This window comes from Salmo trutta, chromosome 37, assembly GCF_901001165.1.
Source record: "Salmo trutta chromosome 37, fSalTru1.1, whole genome shotgun sequence".
Classification (NCBI taxonomy): domain Eukaryota; kingdom Metazoa; phylum Chordata; class Actinopteri; order Salmoniformes; family Salmonidae; genus Salmo; species Salmo trutta.
The window spans coordinates 13,110,914-13,128,245 of NC_042993.1; the positions used below are offsets into that span (position 1 = coordinate 13,110,914).

The 17,332-nt window shown below is 40.4% G+C and overlaps 1 protein-coding gene across 1 annotated transcript; it reads left to right on the forward strand.

The window, feature by feature from the left end:
- Positions 1 to 3,913: 3,913 nt before the first annotated feature.
- Positions 3,914 to 17,050, forward strand: LOC115177141 (proline-rich transmembrane protein 1). The gene is made up of 2 exons (XM_029737686.1): positions 3,914 to 4,608; positions 15,655 to 17,050. Exons 1-2 carry the CDS (start codon positions 4,195 to 4,197, stop codon positions 15,805 to 15,807), a joined length of 567 nt encoding a protein of 188 aa, XP_029593546.1. The 5' UTR covers positions 3,914 to 4,194; the 3' UTR covers positions 15,808 to 17,050.
- Positions 17,051 to 17,332: the final 282 nt, after the last annotated feature.

The window sequence follows — 17,332 nt, forward strand, 5'->3', positions numbered from 1 at the left end:
ACTTTGCACTTTTTTCCACTAAAAATCTACCATTCCAGTATTTTACTTTTTATATTGTATTTACTTTACCACCAAGGCCTTTTTTGCCTTTACCTCCCTTATCTCACCTCATTTGCTGACATTGTATATAGAGTTATTTTTCTACTGTATTATTGACTGTATGTTTGTTTTACTCCATGTGTAACTCTGTGTTGTTGTATGTGTCGAACTGCTTTGCTTTATCTTGGCCAGGTCGCAATTGTAAATGAGAACTTGTTCTCAACTTGCCTACCTGGTTACATAAAGGTGAAATAAATACATAAATAAATAAAAAAGGTATAGCAATGGTCCCTACAGCATCTATAGTCTCTCAGCATCTATAGTCCCTCAGCATCTATAGTCCCTCAGCATCATAGTATCGATAGTTTATTTAATCATAAATGCTATGGTCTCCATAGACTCTATAGTCTTGCCGCTTCCCATACATATAGAATAGCACCTTGTGCACCTTATGCTATTCTCAGTGGTTCCCCAACCACATAGACACTTCTCATAAATGCCTAAAATAAGACCTTGTGCTATTACCAGTGGTTCTCAGACCACGTAGACACATGTCATATAAATGCCTACAGACAATTGTCAGTGGGGCCTCTCCTGCCCTCACTCTAGCCTTCCTTACATTTAATTATTTAAAAAAAATTAGATATACAGATTAATTTAAATGAATTTACTGAAATCAGTTGCCGTCCCTCAATTGTTTGCAGATGATGTGTCTTCTCCTGGGCATCTCACAGTAAGGGTCTGGTCTGGACGGGTCCTCATCCTCTTTTGGTCAGACGGGAATTTCTTTCACACTTTATAAAATGCGCCACCGGTTTCACTCGCAGACCCCCACTGGAAAGCTCCGCAGGCATAAACAATCATGTTGTACGTTGACTGCAAATTGTCATGGAAATTCTTCCACAGGGACACTCAAAGTCAATCTTATGTTAATCATTGTTTATTTGTCAGCGCACTGAAGAGGTTCCAACCAACTCAAAACATCATAGCATACATGTCAATCAGGAGCTCTGCCTGGGCAGTCCCAATAGTTGTCTTATATACGGCTATACACAGACAAGTTATATTTGCATGATTTAGCATAATTCATTAATCATTACTGTTTTATTTCATTCATGTGACAGACCAATACTGGTTCATAACGCGTGACAGACCAATACCTCACAAGGCTTCTTCTCTCTAAGCTGAGACCTTGAAACTGAGATATCTTTCAAAACAAGGTCTGCGCATACTGCCAAATTTCAGCTACTGATAGTGAGGATTTGTACAGTCAACCACTTGCATGAACTGTCACGTCCTGACCAGTATAAGGGGTTATTTGTTATTGCAGTTTGGTCAGGACGTGGCAGGGTGTGTTTGTTTTATGGGGTTCGGGGTTTGTTGGGCTATGTTCCTATGTAAGAGGGATGTTTGTTTAGAGTGTTTCGGGGTTTGTTGGGCTATGTTCTTGTTAGTTTATTTCTATGTTAGTTCTAGTCTTTCTATTTCTATGTTTAGTTAATGACCTTCAATTGGAAGCAGCTGCTCCTAGTTGCTTCTAATTGAAGGTCTTATTTAAGAGGGGTGTTTTTTCTATGGGATTTGTGGGTAGTTGTCTCCTGTTTTGTGTCTGTGCACCTTACAGGACTGTTTAGTGTCGTTCGTTGTTTTGTATACGTGTTTCTTTTGGTTTTTCCTTCTTTTCAATAAATAAAGAAGATGAGTATGCACGTTCCCGCTGCACCTTGGTCCAATCCTTACGACGCCCATGACAGAACTACCCACCACAACCGGACCAAGCCGCGGAGGAAGGAGCACAATGAAGAAGGATGGACATGGGCGGAAATGAGGATGAGCATATCCAGGGCTATGGAGGAGTTAAGGGAGCCCGAGAGGCAGCCCCCAAATTTTTGGGGGGCCTGTGACATGAACACATAAATTGGTTTATAGAACAGCACATGAATAGAACACAGAAACTGGTTATAAGAAAAGCACAAACATTAAAATATCCATTACAGTTACCTAAGGCAAAACAAAATTAGGGTGGTTGTACGAGGTGGATGGATGGACGTATAAGGTTGCGAGTTTGAATCTCGTCAGCAACAACTTTAGCATTTTAACTAATTAGCAACTTTTCAACTACTTACTACTTTTCAACTACTTATTAGCATGTTAGTTAACCCTTCCCCTAACCTTAACTCTTTAACCTAACTCCTAAACTTGACCTTAACCCTAACCCCTAATCCTAACCCCTAGCTTAGCTAATGTTAGCCAGCTAGCTAACATTAGCCACCTAGATGGAATTTGTTATACATCATACATTTTGCTAATTTATAACATATAGTAAGTTTAGCAAATTCGAAACATATTCTATATTTTTCAAATTCGTAAGATATCATTTGAATTGTAATTCGTAACATATCATATGAAATGGGTGATGGGTATTCACAAATTGATACATACCATACAAAATGTAACGTATCATACTAAATAGAGTGTTTCGGATTTACAGAATAATAGCAAATGCTCTGAGACCAGGTTGGTTCCAAAGGCCTAGACCATAATGACTGAACGCAGCAACACATCATTTTTTCAAACCCGGCAGGACCTACCTACCTGGCCGGCTGGACCTACCTACCTACATGGCAGGCAGGCCGGACCTACATCAACGGCCGGCTTTACCTATCTTTCTGGCCGACTGACCATATGTTACGTGAATTAAGTTATCAATGTTCTTAAACCGAACTTCAACTAAACTACTCAGTCTACCCCACCAGAGTGTGTAAAATTCAGGTTGAATGAAGCAGACGGACAGCCAGCCTAAAAGGGTCAAAACGTTTATTTATGAGAGCTCTGAAAATCCTTACAATGTACAAAGCCTTTTATATTAACACACACACACACACACACACACACACACACACCAATAGAGAACTCCACCCAGCTTTAGGCGGCTGTATTTTTCCACAGTACCCAGACCACCTGTCTCCTTATCTTTTGCCAGCCTAACTGTTCCCAGGCCGTTGTTTCTCTCCCTAACTTAAGGAGGCCTCTTCTCCTGTTCCTTTCCCAAGGTTGTCTTATCAACTCTGCCCTGCTAATTTTTTGAAGTGGTTACAGTGTCTTTCTCACACACAGTATTGGAATAGAGTTTTTTACCCATAATTATAGCCTTATTTCGAATACATTTCAACAGGTTATAAGGTTTCTGAGTGAAATCATTTAGTCAAACCTTTAATCATATAATTTCCATTACACCATACCTACTTACCTGGCCGGCCGACTGGTCCCATTTGGCTGGATGGCCGACTGGTCTCATCTGGCCGTCCGTGCGGTCCTATCTGTCCAGCAGGCCAACTGGACCTATCTATTTATGTTACATTATCTTGTTGCATTTTCACCTATGTTACATTCTTTTTCTGCATTATCATAATATTACATTGTCTTGTTGCATTGTCGTTTATGTTACATTATCTTGTTACATTATCAATGCTACATTGTCTTGTAGTATTACTGTTTGTTACATTATGATGTTATATTGTCATTATGATACATTATCTTGTTACATTATCTTTGTTACTTTATCTTCTTATTCTTCAATCAACAGTCTTTGCTGTTTTTTTCCTGTGTTTACTTACCATAAATAAATCCTTTAAGGATCTCTTTTGTTATAGTTTTACCTTATTACAGTATCAAATGTACAGTTTTGCATATCAAAGGAAATAAGTACTTGAATTTCTCTGAACGTTTTGCACTGATGAGTCATCAATAAGTACAATAATTCAATGTGACTGTTACTGGTGTAGTTCAAAATATCACCATGGGGTTGCGCCCAACTCCTATCCAGACTATGGTACCTCCGCATTAGATGGACTGCATTTCTGCCTGACCGCTAGACTTGTTATTTGACTCCGGTCAGCTACTCAGTCTTTCCCCACCCCTAACCGTTCCCTGTCAGCTCACCCACACAGGCATCCTCTAAGCCTATTGAGCTGCCAGGGACGGACAGGGGAGGGGAATAGAGAGTGTAATTTCTTGCTTTACTCAGCTTGTAGGCAGGCAGACAGTTTAGGCAGAGAGACACATAAGAACGCTTGGAGAGATTGAGAGGAGGCACAAAATAAAGAAAGAGAGAAGAAAGATTAAAGGGAAACAAATCACCAACAGCACAAAAAAATGGATCCCAACAAGATGCCAAACGCCCCACCACCAGGCTGGAACCCAGATGAGAAGTCTGGGATGGGACAACCAGCTCCTCCACCCTACCAGGACCACCCCCAGTACCCCAACGCAGGATACCCCGCACCAGCAGGCTACCAAGCACCAGCAGGCTACCCCCCCAATCCCCAGGGCTACGCACCACCGCCACAGTATGGAGGAGCTCCCGGGGCCCCTTACAGCCAGCCATACCCCCAGGGACAGTACCCCCAGGGACAGTACCCCCAGTCCACCGTCACAGTCCAGCCTACGGTGTTTGTTACCCATGGAGCTCTGCCTTACCCTCTGCCAGACTACCTGGGCTACTCCATTTTCACCATGCTGTGCTGCTGCCTGCCACTTGGCATTGCTGCACTTATCTACTCCATCTCGGTGAGTGGGACTTTTATTGCTGTTTTAAGAGTATTCAAATGTAATGTAGACAAATGTGTTTCTAGTAGAGATGTATCCCAAATAATCCACAGAACATAACTTGTTTCATTTTGTAGAGTAGTCAGTAGTGTATTTCTCACTCTAGTCTTTTTTTAGCATTATCCAAGAAACCCAGTTACCGGTTTTGTTTAAATAAGGGCCCGTCTCTCTCTCTCTCTCTCTCTCTCTCTCTTTAGAGTCAGTGATCTGACTTTTGACTTGGTGGTGGGCTGCATAGCTGGGGAGAGGGACATGTTTGTGATAGTTTGGGCCCTACAGTGTGGGTGTCTCACAGTCTTGAGTTCTGTTTTGAATAAGGTCCTGAGGATAGGTTGGTTTGATGGGATCTGGGGAGGGGAGATGGGGAGCGGAGTGGGAATCGGGGAGAGTGTGTGTAAGAAAGGGAGGGACCCTTCCCGGAATATGGGTGATGATGCGGGTGCCTTGACTGTGAGTGACGTAAGAGGGTGAGGTATTCAACATTTAAAAGGTATTCTGGGATTATCAAATTGCAGAAGACGAAAGGAGAACTCCAACAACCCTCCATCTTGTCCTTTGCCAAACCTCACCCTCTAATGGACAGACACACTGAGAAGAGGGGTAGGAAAGGGCTGGAAACCCTGATCTATCCAAGTCAATTTCAATTTAAGGGGCTTTATTGGCATGGGAAACATATGTTTAAATTGCCAAAGCCAGTTAAATAGATAATAAACAAAAGTTGAATAGACAATAAAAAATGTACAGTAAACATTACACTTACAAAAGTTCCAAAAGAATAAAGACATTTCAAATGTCATTATGTCTATGTACAGTGTTGTAATGATGTGCAAATAGTTAAAGTACAAAAGGGAAAATAAATAAAACATAAATATAGGTTGTATTTACAATGATGTGTGTTTTTCACTGGTTGCCCTTTTCTTTTGGCAACAGGTCACAAATCTTGCTGCTGTGATTGCACACTGTGGTATTTTACAGATTGTACACTGTGGATTTGTTTTCAAATTCTTTGTGGGTCTGTGTAATCTGAGGGAAATATGTATTTCTAATATGGTCATACGATTGGCAGGAGGTTAGGAAATACATCTCAGTTTCCACCTCATTTTGTGGGCAGTGTGCACATAGCAAGTCTCTTTACTTACTTACTGGGATTACAAACACATATCAGGATAGACAGCTAATTGTTGACCAGGTATGACTCATATAGATCAATGTGGGTAATGGTGGAAACATCTGGGTCAAAGCCTGGTAAAGAGAGAAAGGAGGTTGAAGACCTCTAAGATGTTATTATGGGCATCTTTATTTACAATGAGACAGTGGCTTATTATCAAGTATCAAAACCCAGTGGATGACTTCTAATGTAAAAACAACATCAACTGAGGTTGAACAATGTGCTGGTGAATTGACTTCATCCACATCCATCATGGACATAATCACGCAGTAAAGTTCCTCCTCTCCTGGGCAAGTCAAGAGCTATTATATACTGTCAGATATTTCCTATTTTCATATTTGTACTGTGTACTTGAGCTTATGTCCTCAAAAGTGACTACACTTCAGCAACTATTTTTGCCAGAAAGGTGAGATGTTAACCTTTCTTTGAGTATGTAGAATTACTAGTTATTGTTTATGGCCCTCTCATGATAAATAATTACTTTTGGGGCCGCATGGAATATTCAATAAATAAAATTTTATATATAAATAAAGACTTGCTAAAGCGCACATTTTCTGCGTTTTGACCCGTCTCTCTGTGCATTTTAACGCACTTAACGCCAACATTTCTCAAATTTTTCACCATTATAAAGCTCTAACTATTTTGTTACTTTCACAACGTCATTTCTGTAGATTATTATTTATTTTGTGATTATTAATTCATTTTAAGGAAGAAAACAACCTGTCCCTCATTTAAAGGTCAAGCCTGTTACATAGCCTCTCGTTTTAATACGGTGAAACTATTCCTTTTTAAATATTATTTTCAAAAGAAACATTGAACATCTAATAGTCAAATAATTGTGTAAAAGCAGATGAACTCGTCTACTCTTTTTGACCATATTCTGGTGTTTTGTGGTGGAAAACTGAGTGGGTTGAGCATAACAGGTCAACACTGTTACACATAGATAGACAGGCTAGAAATGTTTTCACAATAATAATAAACATTGTGAAGCTTGCATTCAATTGCCCCTCCATGTTGAACACAACAAACTTCCATTTCCCATGTAACAAGAGGATTTATGGCTGATCAACAGTGTAACGATCATACCTGTTGGCACTTAAAGTATATTAATAGGCACTGTTAGCAGTTGATGTTATTCTTCAATAACACAGACCCCAAAGCAACACAAAAAAGAACACGTCATAGTTGTTATGCTGGAAAGTAGATGACAGATGTTCCTTCTTCCCTGTCCTCAGTGATTCTCCACAGAACAAAGAGACAGGATGTAACAGGACCCAACCCTAGCCTGTGGTTGACCATTTAGAATTCCTTGCAGTAAAATTGGGCCAATGGCTAAATAACAAGTAGCTCGTTTCAGGCTCAATGTATAGAAAATTTGAACCAATTACAACTTTCCACATGTAGCTATGAGTCCCGGACTGAAATTCCATCCATGTCTCTGACCCATTAATCAATGTTTCCCTATTACAGAAAAACAGCTATTTCCATTGATCATTATTTCCCTCTTGACCTTTAGTCCTCTGCGTTGTGTACTTATCTTCAAATATTCTTACATCACTTACTATAGTATTTTTTTTTATTTAACCTTGAGGTGGGAAAACATGTTTTATATTAAGTTGAACATGTGCTCATTATGACATAATGTTAAAATTAGGTTTAAAACATTTTTGGTGGAACGACCCACATCACAGACTGGATCATCTTGGCATGCTCTTGTAATCTCATATCCATGACTCATTGCCATAAAGTTATGTTCCATTTTCTCCTAAACTGAAGCAACCAGAGCTGATTCTTATCTGTACAACACCCTAAAGTCATTGGGAAAACAAATTCATGCCTCCTTATCTTTTGGGTATCAACACAAACAACAGACTGTTGTTTCTGTAGTTTTTTTTCTCTCCAGTTTTACACAACTGAAAAGGCTATCTGGGGACAGACAGCATGAAGGCATCCAGAAGATACTCTGGAATCAATCTGTCAGACCTAGGTTTGATTTGATGCTTTAAACCTCTTAAGGATCTGACCCTTTTTTTCCCATTTTCATCTAAAATGACATACCCAAATCTAACTGCCTGTAGCTCTTGACCTGAAGCAAGGATATGTATATTACTGGTACTATTTGAAAGGAAACACTTTGAAGTTTGTGGAAATGTGAAATTAATGTAGGAGATAACACATTAGATCTGGTAAAAGATAATGCACTAACTAGAATAGAAATTGTGATAAATATAATGGAATAATGGCCTACTTATAGTAAACAGTTGAGCACCTGTCACATATACGCTGGGAGTCAGGAAGCAGGTGCAGAAGGTGATTTTAATAATGAAGAATGCAGATAAACAAAACATGAGAAGTGTACAGACCATTAATGAAAACAAACCAATACTGCCTGATGACAGAGGCTACAGAGGGCTAAATAAAGGGGAAGTAATCAAGGTACTGATGAAGTCCAGGTGTGCATGACGATGGGAGCGGGAGACCGGGAGTAGGCATGACCACACCCAGTTCAGACCTGGAGGAGACATAATGGGTGAGTGGTGTATTATCTCTCTAAGAGGCTACTTGACGCTCTGCCAGAGAGCTTGGGCATGACTATCCCACACCGAGCCCTTCCCACCCTGACTCAGTTGCGGCAAGCTGCAGTTGCCAGTGTTTGGTGGGCACTGCGTACAGAGGTGACAAGCCGCACTGCAAACACAGTTTTCTCTTCTGTCTCTCCCAGTCAGCAGCTCTGTCTGACTGGCACTTAGACTTAATGCCCACTCACATAGAGTACACTACCGGCCCATCTTAAAACTATTCCCAGACAGGGAGAGATACAAAGGAGTTATGTATCTAGGAAAATATATGTTCCAAAGAATGTGTTACTGTACATTGTTTCTTCCTTAAAAATAAATGTAGAAAGAAAAGGAGGTATGGAGTTATGTCCTGTATGAGAAAGCTGGGGAAATTATGACTTCCTATTTCCTGCTGGCTACTGTTGTGGAAATGATTCCCTTGGATTACATACAGTGCATTCGGAAAGTATTCAGACCCCTTAACTTTTTCCACATTTTGTTACATTACAGCGTTATTCTAAAATTGATTAAATATTTTTTCCCCCCATCAATCTACACACAATAAACCATAATGACAAAGAAAAAGTGTTTTTTTGAATTTTTTGTAAATTTATAACAAATAAAAAACAGAAATATCACATTTACATAAGTATTCAGACCCTTTACTCAGTACTTTGTTGAAGCACTTTTGGCAGCGATTACAGCCTTGAGTCTTCTTGGGTATGATACTACAAGCTTGGCAAACCTGTATTGTGGAGTTGCCGCTGAAAAAACACCCCCGCAGCATGATGCTGCCGACATCCACCCCACCCATTCAGAACAAAGAGTTCAATCTTGGTTTCATCAGACCAGAGAATCTTGTTTTTCATGGTCTGAGAGTCCTTTATGTGCCTTTTGGCAAACTCTAAGCGGGCTGTCATGTGCCTTTTACTGAGGAGGGGCTGTCACGACTTCTGTCGAAGTCGATGCCCCTCCTTGCTCGGGTTGTGCTCGGCGGTCGACGTCACCGGTCTTCTAGCCATCATTGATCAGTTTTTCATTTTCCATTGGTTTTGTCTTGTCTTCCTACACACCTGGTTCCAATCCCATTCATTACATGTTGTGTGTTTAACCCTCTGTTTTCCTTCATGACCTTGTCGGTGATTGTTTGTGAGTTATGTACGCGTGTATTTTGTATCGGTGTGCGATGGGTTATTTTTACCCATGTTATTTGTGTACTTTGGTTTTGGATTTTTTTATTTTTATTATTAAAATACTCCAGTTTAACCAAGTTGGTTTCTCCTGCGCCTGACTTCCCTGCCACCTACAAACACAACTATGACAGTGGCTTCCAAAAAGGCCTGATTGGTGGAGTGCTGCAGAAATGATTGCCCTTCTGGAAGGTTCTCCTATCTCCACAGAGGAGCTCTGGAGCTCTGTCAGAGTTACCATCGGGTTCTTGGTTGCCTCCCTGATGAAGGTCCTTCTCCCCCGATTGCTCAGTTTGTCCGGGCGGCCAGCTCTAGGAAGAGTCTTGGTGGCTCCAAACTTCTTCCATTTAAGAATGATGGAGGCCATTGTGTTCTCAGGGACCTTCATTGCTGTAGAATTGTTTTGGTACCCTTCCCCAGATCTGTGCCTCGACACCATCCTGTCTCAGAACAATTCTGCTCTGACATGCACTGTCAACTGTGGGATCTTATATAGACAGGTGTGTGCCTTTCCAAATCATGTCCAATCAATTGAATTTACCACAGGTGGACTCCAATCAAGTTGTAGAAACATCTCAAGGATGATCAATGGAAACAGGATGCACCTGAGCTCAATTTGGAGTCAGATAGCAAAGGGTCTGAATACTTATGTAAATAAGGTATTTCTATTTTTTATTTGTAATAAATTTGCAAAGTTTCTAAACCTGTTTTCACTTTGTCATTATGGGGTATTGTGTGTAGATTGATGAGGAAAATGTTGTTTTTAATCCATTTTAGAATAAGGCTGTAATGTAAATAATGTGGAAAAAGTGAAGGGGTCTGAATATATTCTGAATGCACTGTAGATAGTTGCATTCCCTATTTTATTGAGTTTGGATTGTTTGAGGTTAGTTGGAGATCTATGAGGATATTGTTATGTTTTGATTTATAGGATTTTCCACATTTCAGCATGTTTTTCCTGGCCTAACCCATGAGAGGGGGAGTTGCCTTATAGCTGAGCTGAGGGTCTGTTGTGTTTGGGATTTGCGCCAGGTTATCTGGGAGGGGAAGGAGGAGGGGAAAAAGCCTGTGGGAGGGTCAACAGAGGTACAGGCCTGGGGAAGGGAGTGCAACAGGAAATTCAACATTCACACAGTGGGGCCTTTCTAACATGGCGGACAAGAGGGCATAATCAGAGAGCAGAAAGAAGCTATTGTGTGTGTGTGTGTGTGTGTGTGTGTGTGTGTGTGTGTGTGTGTGTGTGTGGGGGGGGGGGGGGGGGGGGTGTGTGTGTGCGCTCGTGCTTGTGTGTGTGTGTGTGTGTGTGTGTGTGTGAGAGTGTGTGTGTGTGAGAGCTTGTTTGCGTGTCTGTGTGTGTGTGTGTGCTCGTGCTTGTCTGTGTGTGTGTGTGTGTGCTCGTGCTTGTGTGTGTGTGTGTGTGTGTGTGCTCGTGCCTGTGTGTGGTTACGTGTCTACGGCTGAAAGTGTTTTTAGATTTGTGTCTGTGTGTCGCAGGCTGTGTGTTTTCCAGTCAGTATGTTTTGAAATGTTGTAGCGTGATTTGCCATGAAATACGGACAGGACGATGAACAGATCCCTTTTGGAGATTGCACACAATTTCCTGGCAATTGTCTTCAAAAGGAGTCGCTTGTCTGTTGTTTCCCTTGACAAGTTTCAAGTTCATTTAGTAATCCATTAAGCATATTTTCCTGTCTTTGTAACATTCTGAAGAAAACGGTGCTTACACAGTTATTATTTTAATATTATTTATACTGTACTCTGGCATTATCAGAAAATGATTACACACACTAACTATATTAACCCCACTTGCTAGGATACCCCAGCCTCCTTTTATGAAGCGTCCCCTATCTGGGCCCCATGGGTTGTTGGGAATGAATAGGGCCATTACCACAGGTCCAAAGAGGATGTTGCTTACGCTGTTGGTATTTGCTCTAAACCCTGAACTTCATTGTGAATGATATCTTTATTGTGACTGTCATGACATGTTGAGAATGGTACTTCAACATTTGGCAGTGTCTGAGATAAGCTGTTTGCTTTATCTCAGACATCCGTTTATGACATTCTTTTTTGTCAGTTTGTCTTTTAGGCTCAGATTTTTTGTGTTTAACGTCACAGAGTGCACTTTGAGGAAACAGAGATGCGGAAAATAAGTTATAGTGGCCATGCCTTAGACTAGAAAAACATAAGCAATCACAATTACAACTAACGAATCTATGAATTTGAAACATTGTCGAACACAGCTCCTTTGTAAGCAGGACCGTTAGTGGCATGAATCCAGCATGTGTTAAGCTGAACCTATAAGCAACATGTGGTGAAAAGGGAAAGTGGCTGAGAATTAGGTCATTTAAGGGAGAATAATTTAAGGGAGAGCCCAGGTGCACCAAACCACACTTCTGTGTTCCACTGCATTGCTTGCTGTTTGGGGTTTTAGGCTGGGTTTCTGTACAGCACTTTGAGATTTCAGCTGATGTACGAAGGGCTATATAAATAAATTTGATTTGATTTGATTTGATTTGTACATTGCTCTGTAACGTACAATTGACCTTATTTTAGAACCCCCAAAAAGTAATAAATCAAATCGAATTTTATTTGTCGTATGCGCCGAATACAAGTAGACCTGACAGTGAAATGCTTACAAGCCCTTAACCAACAATGCAGTTTTAAGAAAATCCCTAAAAAAGTAAGAGATAATAATAACAAATAATTAAAGTGCAACAGTAAATAACAATAGTGGGGCTATATACAGAGGGTAACGGTACAGAGTCAATGTGTCAATGTGCGGGGGGGCATGGTGTCTAGGTAATTGAGGTAATTATGTACATGTAGGTAGAGTTATTAAAGTGACTATGAACTGCAGCCTCGTTTGAATGCCACGGTTGCGCAAATATGTACGCAATGGGGTTATTCAACTGTATTGTCAAGGAAACCAGATTAGCCGGTTAGCTCTATTCTATGACTTAACATTAGTATGAGATAGATATCTGCTAGCCAACTAGCTCTGTTTAGCTTAGCATTTTAACTGTCCATAACTGTCCATTTTTTTAATTTCCCCTTAACATTTCAACAAAACAAATGTTAGCTGACATACTTGTATATCTATTAATTCAACATAAGTAGCTAAGAGGTTGCTAAATGCTTATCTAGCTAGCTTGCTCTGATTAGCTTAGCATGTTGCTGCTAGCTTGCTACAATTTACTCTTTTCTTCAAGTCTGACTACTGTATCATAATAATTATTTCAAAACTTTACAACTTTTAACTCAGTTTTATTTACAAGATGCTCAGTTCAAACCTTCGCTATGATTTCAAGATGTGTATCTGTTAAACTCTGCCCATTGACCTTTTAGAAACCAATCGGATTTGTTCTTCCCTAAACCAATCAGATTCTTTCTGCCCTTAGAACAAAGTTGACTACACGTTGACAACCTTCTCTTCAGTCACAGAGAAGAGCAGAAATCTGTTGACAGTGTAAATCAATAGTAGTCCCATGTGGCTAATTTGGTAGAGCATGGCGCTTGCAATGCCAGGGTTCTGGGTTTGATTCCCACCGGGGACCAGTACGAAGTCACTCCGGATAAGATTGTCTGCTAAATGACCCCAAAAAATATAGAAATGCTCCCTGGGTCGCTCAATGGATGGCCTATTCACCAGTATTTCTGTACTGTCACTGAGAAGGCCCTTTATGTCGCAGAGATTAGAAAGACACAATGATCTGATTATGTTCGATCTTGGGATTTTCTCACATATCACCCATCTCACATCCTGCCCCTCCCTCTCCATTAGGGGGAGGGGCAGGATGTGGGAACACACCATACAATGTGTTCAGTTATAGATCCTCCACAAAAACAATTCATGAAATGTTCACTTTAGTCCAATTGCACTCGCCACATTGCTTAGAACAAATCACAGATTGCATATGCAGTATTTTATATTTTATAAAACCCTTGAATAACCAGTTAATTGTTCAGAATATTTTATTTAGGCTTTAGTTGGTATTGAATGTAATGTGGTTTTCAAGGAGCCTGGCTCGACAGATTAGATTATGATGAGTCATATGGACAATATGCTGCAGTGCTGATAGAGGCCATTGAGGAAATCAGTATTACGTGGGTAAGTGAATGGAGTCAAGCTTCCAGTAAGTTTCTGAGGCCTCATTTATAAACCGTGCATACAAAATATACCCCAAAATGTGCATGTGCAAGTTTTATTTTTAAAAATGTACTTGACGTGAGAATGTACTCACCTCCCTGCAAACTTCAGACCATGCATACTTACATCTGCTAGTGGTTGAAATATTGTATTGCAAGCTTGCAAGTGAGTACTTTGTGCGAATGGGGGATATGATGAAAATAAGACAAATTTAACAGGAAAACATATTAACAAGAACGCAACTATTTGCCATCAGTGAGAAAAGCAAAAATATGTTTTATTTTCAGAATCTAAAATAATAAGACAATCTTATAACTAAACATAGGAATATTTTTCCTATTTATTTTATTTTCATAACCATTGCAGAATATACAGTGTTCCAGAATATACAGTATTTCTCACCTTTTCTGGCTGCGATGGTTTCATATTCCATACAACAAATTACCATGCACATCTCTCATTTAATTGTACATAGTAGCCTAGTAAATGGATAGGCTATTGTATATGTATTTCAAGTTTTGCAATATCATGGCAAAAAGAGCATACAGACAGACAGATGAGATGGAGGAAATCTTGTGAACCTCAAGGAAATGGAAGAAAACCTTTTGGTGGAGTGCCCAGAAAATTATTCAAGACACGCAAGTACACCGACCCTCAGAAACACAACAACTGTCCATTGCTAAGAGAGCCAACGAGCCCTTCTCCTCCAACTAGCCGTGTAGAAGCAATTATGATCCAGCTGTCAGTAATCAGGAGGAGGGTTTACAATAGCAGGCAGGCCTTCTCACTACCCTAAATTAACACAGAACCTCTCTGCCTAAAGCCTTAAGTCAACCCTCGCCCTGCTGTGGAACCAACTCAAATATTTCACCAGAGGACGGAAACAGATTGAGGCTATGTTAACAACGTAATGTGACTAGGGGGAGGTTGATTAAATTGATACTTAAATTAAATTGAGTCAGTCACTGTTGAGTGGGAGAGATCTTATAGGGGGGTGGGAGGTCATGTTGTTCTTTTGTAAACATGGACTAAGGTGGCAGAAACGCTACATTTATTTCACTCTGATAATTTTAGCTTCTGCTGCTTACCCAATAATGCTTTGAGTGGGTATTTTGGTGCCTGTTGTTTGTGTTTTACAGCCACTTCCTGTTTGGCACAAGACTCTTCCTAACTTGGAGAAAGAAAGTCATCCAAGACCACATGTGACACACATATACTGTTCAACTTTTTCTTAGAGCTTTACTGTTGCTTAGTGTGTGACTCATACTGACTCTTGTAGTCAGCTGCTCAGAGATGTCTATAGTGTAAAGTCAATGGCAAGGAGAGTCAGGGACACTGAGACTTCAGTTAGTTGACTCAATGTTTAACATCGCCTGTCAACTCTTGTTCTTCCCCCAAGAGAAATAATAACAGGTGTCAAAATATGTCTCACAATATAGCACCATTCCTAAGACTGTAGCTAGGGGAGAGAGCTCCATGTTTGTGCTCCATCCACAGCTGTTTCAACTTAGTGCTGCTTGAGGTGTGGCCACAGGAAATCAGCATTCTAGTTGTTATACCATCACTAGTAGGTATTAATATGATATATTATAGATGCTCTGCAGTGGGAGAGAAAAATTTCCCTATTTGGTTTTTATTTTCTGACTTTGTTGGCATGTTGGCTAAGTATTGTGTTTGTGAATTAATACTGCATCTCCTGAAATAACTCCAATCAAATAAGAGCATGGCACTGAATCATCGTTGAACTCTCTCCATTGAAGTCTCTCTCTCTTTTTCCTGAATGACGATTACAACAATTACAACTCTCTCTCACTCTCTCCCTCCATCCCTCTGTCCTTCCATCCCTCTGTGCTTCCACCCTCCGTCCTTCCACCCTCCCTCCCTCCCTCCCTCCATCCTTTACTCCCTCCCTCCCTCCCTCCCTCCCTCTCTCTCTGCTCTCAGACTAGAGACGCCAACAACCAGGGTCACCAGCAGATTGCTGAGAAGAATTCTCGTCTAGCGCGGATACTGAACCACACCGCCCTGGGTATCGGCATCACCGTCATCGTCCTGTACATTGTCTACGCCATCATCCTGGGCAACCGTATCAACTGATCTGACACCTCAACACCGGCTAGCACCACAGCCACCGCTTCTCTCAACCCCAGCCCCCAAAATCATCCTAACTTTGACCACATACAATAGGTGCCAGTGACAGGCACTTTCCAAAGAGATACATCCCACTGGGGACACACTGGTTGAATCAACGTTGTTTCCACGTCGTTTCAATGAAATGGCGTCAAACCAATGTGGAATAGATGTTGAATTGACACCTGTGCCCTGTGGGATATATCATAATGCTGTTTATTCATCAATGTTTATGACACACATTTTGAAAAACTATACATCTAATGACTTACTTTTTTAAATACCTGCAGAACAGATAGTTTAAATCATTCATTATTTTGCCTGTTTAATTGTATATTTAATATACATAAATAAACACCAAATTATGGACACTAATTGTATTTTGGAATATTTCTAATACATTTCTGAAGGATAGTGTATGTATATTCAGTGTGTATGGATAAGTCATATCAGAGTTTAGAGACAGATTTGACAATGTTATGAGAATGCAGCAGAAAGAGACTATTCTTAAAGTCTGAGAGGACATGTATTACTGGTTGTCATTACACAGAGTGCCAGTGAGGTTACCACTCACAAGAGTAAACATTTTACAACTCAATGTCAAATATTTACTTATTGTTACACAAATGTATCAATTTGCTCAATTCAGTGTTGTGCGCTGTCAGCAATGACACAAACAAGACTCAACTCAACTTATTTTGGTCAACTGTGGGGACTAAGGCCTAGATTCAATTTAAAGGTAATTTAAAGGTAATTTCCATTTGAGTCGACATATGCAGCGTTTACCGTGAACGCAGTCTCTCCGCAGTCGCAGGAACATGGCCTTCCACGCTACGGATTGAATCTAGCTATAGAAGTCAAAATAAAATGCAACGCTGTTCCAGTTTGGCCTTACAGTTGATTCATTTGGTAAAAATGTCCACACTATCAATGTCATTTATAGTCACATATTGCCAGATTATGTATAACACTGTATATGTTAGGTATATATTTTATTTGACTATGTATTCAGTGTTGCTCAGCTCTTCTATTTACCAAGGGGTTGTACTTTATCCTTCTCTAAGTGTGTAGTTGATGGAAATAGTGTTTACCTTGTATCATGTCTGTTTGTTTGTGAAAACACAAAGGAAGAGACCATTATTAGAATGCAGATATGTAAACATAATTTGTTTTAAAATAAAGTTCAGTGTAAATAAAAATCACACACTGACTTCAGAAACATTTAGATCAAACGGCCTTTTGACTGGTGGCAGGGTACAACTAATAATCCTAGAGCAGGTTTTCATCAAGGATCTCTCTGTACTTTGCTCCATTCATTTTTGCCTCGATCCTGGCTAGTCTCAGTCCCTGCCGCTGAAAAACATCCCCACAGCATGATGCTTAAGGTCTTAAGGTTCCTTTTGGCAAACTCAAAGCGGGCTGTCATGTGCCTTTTACTGAGTGGCTTCCGTCTGGTTACTCTACCATGAAGGCCTGATTGGTGGGGCTGCGG

What these genes read in the sequence shown, in the direction of transcription:
- LOC115177141 (XM_029737686.1), top strand. Translation starts at nt 4,195, where the DNA reads ATGGATCCCAACAAGATGCCAAACGCCCCACCACCAGGCTGGAACCCA. An exon ending in CACTTATCTACTCCATCTCG is followed by an intron (nt 4,609 to 15,654) that starts GTGAGTGGGACT and finishes CTCTGCTCTCAG; the next exon opens with ACTAGAGACGCCAACAACCA.